Below are 1,272 nucleotides of genomic sequence, written 5' to 3'. Positions count from 1 at the left end.
GGGGTTTTTTTGTGTGTGTGTTGTGGAGATGCGGAATTAACGTTGCAGTGGGTGCTCGTGTGAGTGTGTGTGCGCGTGAGTGTGAGTGAGTGTGTGCGTGTGTGTGTGTGTGCGCGTGCGAGTGTGTGTGTGTTGGAGAGATTAGGACGAGACTTGAATATTTATGAGCTTTGCTTGAAACTGACTCGCAGTGTTTACTTGCCTCTTTGTTCCTTACCCCCCTCCCTCCCCCGTCCACACACATACATACATTTAAAAAAATCCATTAAACTTGAAACAGTTTCTAATTCCTCCTTTTTTGGGGGTGATTTTTTTTTTTTTATAGAAACTAGTTGCACAGATGAAGCAAGATCCACAGGTAAATGCAGATCCTTTTTTTTTCTCTTCTTCAGTATTTTATCCCTGCTGTAATAAGCGCAGTTGTGCTGGGACAGCAGGATGAGAAACTTTATCAGTAAGAGATCTCATTTTGTAGTCTGCACTGAGCTTTCTTACTAAGGAGGGTGTTTTGTGTGTGCATGCTTTCGTTCGGCTTTGGTGGAACGGTTTTGCCTTTGAACAATTTCTCGATCGCAAGTTTATTCATTACAGGGGTTAGTTTACACTTTGCCTTTAATATGCGTCTTATTGCCGTTTTTGCAGAACGGGGATCTTAAGAAACAAATCCATGAAAGGCAATCAAGAATAGCAGCTCTTAATGAGAAACAAGTAAGGAACGGATCGATTCAGTTGTGTTTGGTTTTTCTTCTTGTTTTTACAATGCACTTTCTAAACATCCGAAAAGTGTCTGCGTTAGCTGAAAAATACCGACAGCAGAGAATATAACATCCATTTTCCTAAGCGTAAAGTAAGAAAATGCATGTTTTCAAAATGAGGTCGGATTCTCGGATGTCTTGCTGGGGGGAAAGAATGATTTTAGTACTAGTAGTAAAAAGATAAGCAGTAGTTAAAACGTAAAAAAAAAAAAAAAAAAGAGGCGTCCATTTTGAGTTGGTCGACATGTTTTAGGAATATGGAAAATTCTCCTGTCTTGGGCTACTTTGTGCACTTCTGTGTAATGTGCAGAGCAGGAGTTGGGAGGGAGGCGGCTGGAGCCCAGTTCGGAGCCATTTCTGGGTTTGATTACAAAACTGATTTTTATTGATCACTTTATTTTATTTCTTTTCTTCTTTTTTTTTTTTTTTCCCTCCCCACTTGCCTTTCTCTTCCCTTGGTCTGATCTGACGTGTTAGCTTTTGATTCGAGTTCTGTTAGGCACTTTCACTTCCCCCC

The 1,272-nt window shown here is 40.6% G+C and overlaps 1 protein-coding gene across 1 annotated transcript in view; it reads left to right on the top strand.

Moving 5' to 3' along the window:
* The first annotated feature begins 340 nt into the window (after positions 1–340).
* PHF21B (PHD finger protein 21B) overlaps positions 341–1,272 on the top strand; it is a 166,527-nt gene continuing 165,595 nt past the window's right edge. The window contains exons 1-2 of the mRNA XM_009879714.1: positions 341–358; positions 643–708. Of these exons, the coding sequence (XP_009878016.1) occupies positions 341–358; positions 643–708 (84 nt within the window). The remainder of the gene's footprint in view (positions 359–642; positions 709–1,272) is intronic.

Source organism: Charadrius vociferus, unplaced genomic scaffold (assembly GCF_000708025.1).
Source record: "Charadrius vociferus isolate BGI_N301 unplaced genomic scaffold, ASM70802v2 scaffold90, whole genome shotgun sequence".
In the NCBI taxonomy this organism is placed as follows: Eukaryota; Metazoa; Chordata; class Aves; order Charadriiformes; family Charadriidae; genus Charadrius; species Charadrius vociferus.
The sequence above is the reverse complement of the archived record's forward strand: the minus strand, read 5'-3'. Positions and strand labels throughout refer to the sequence as shown.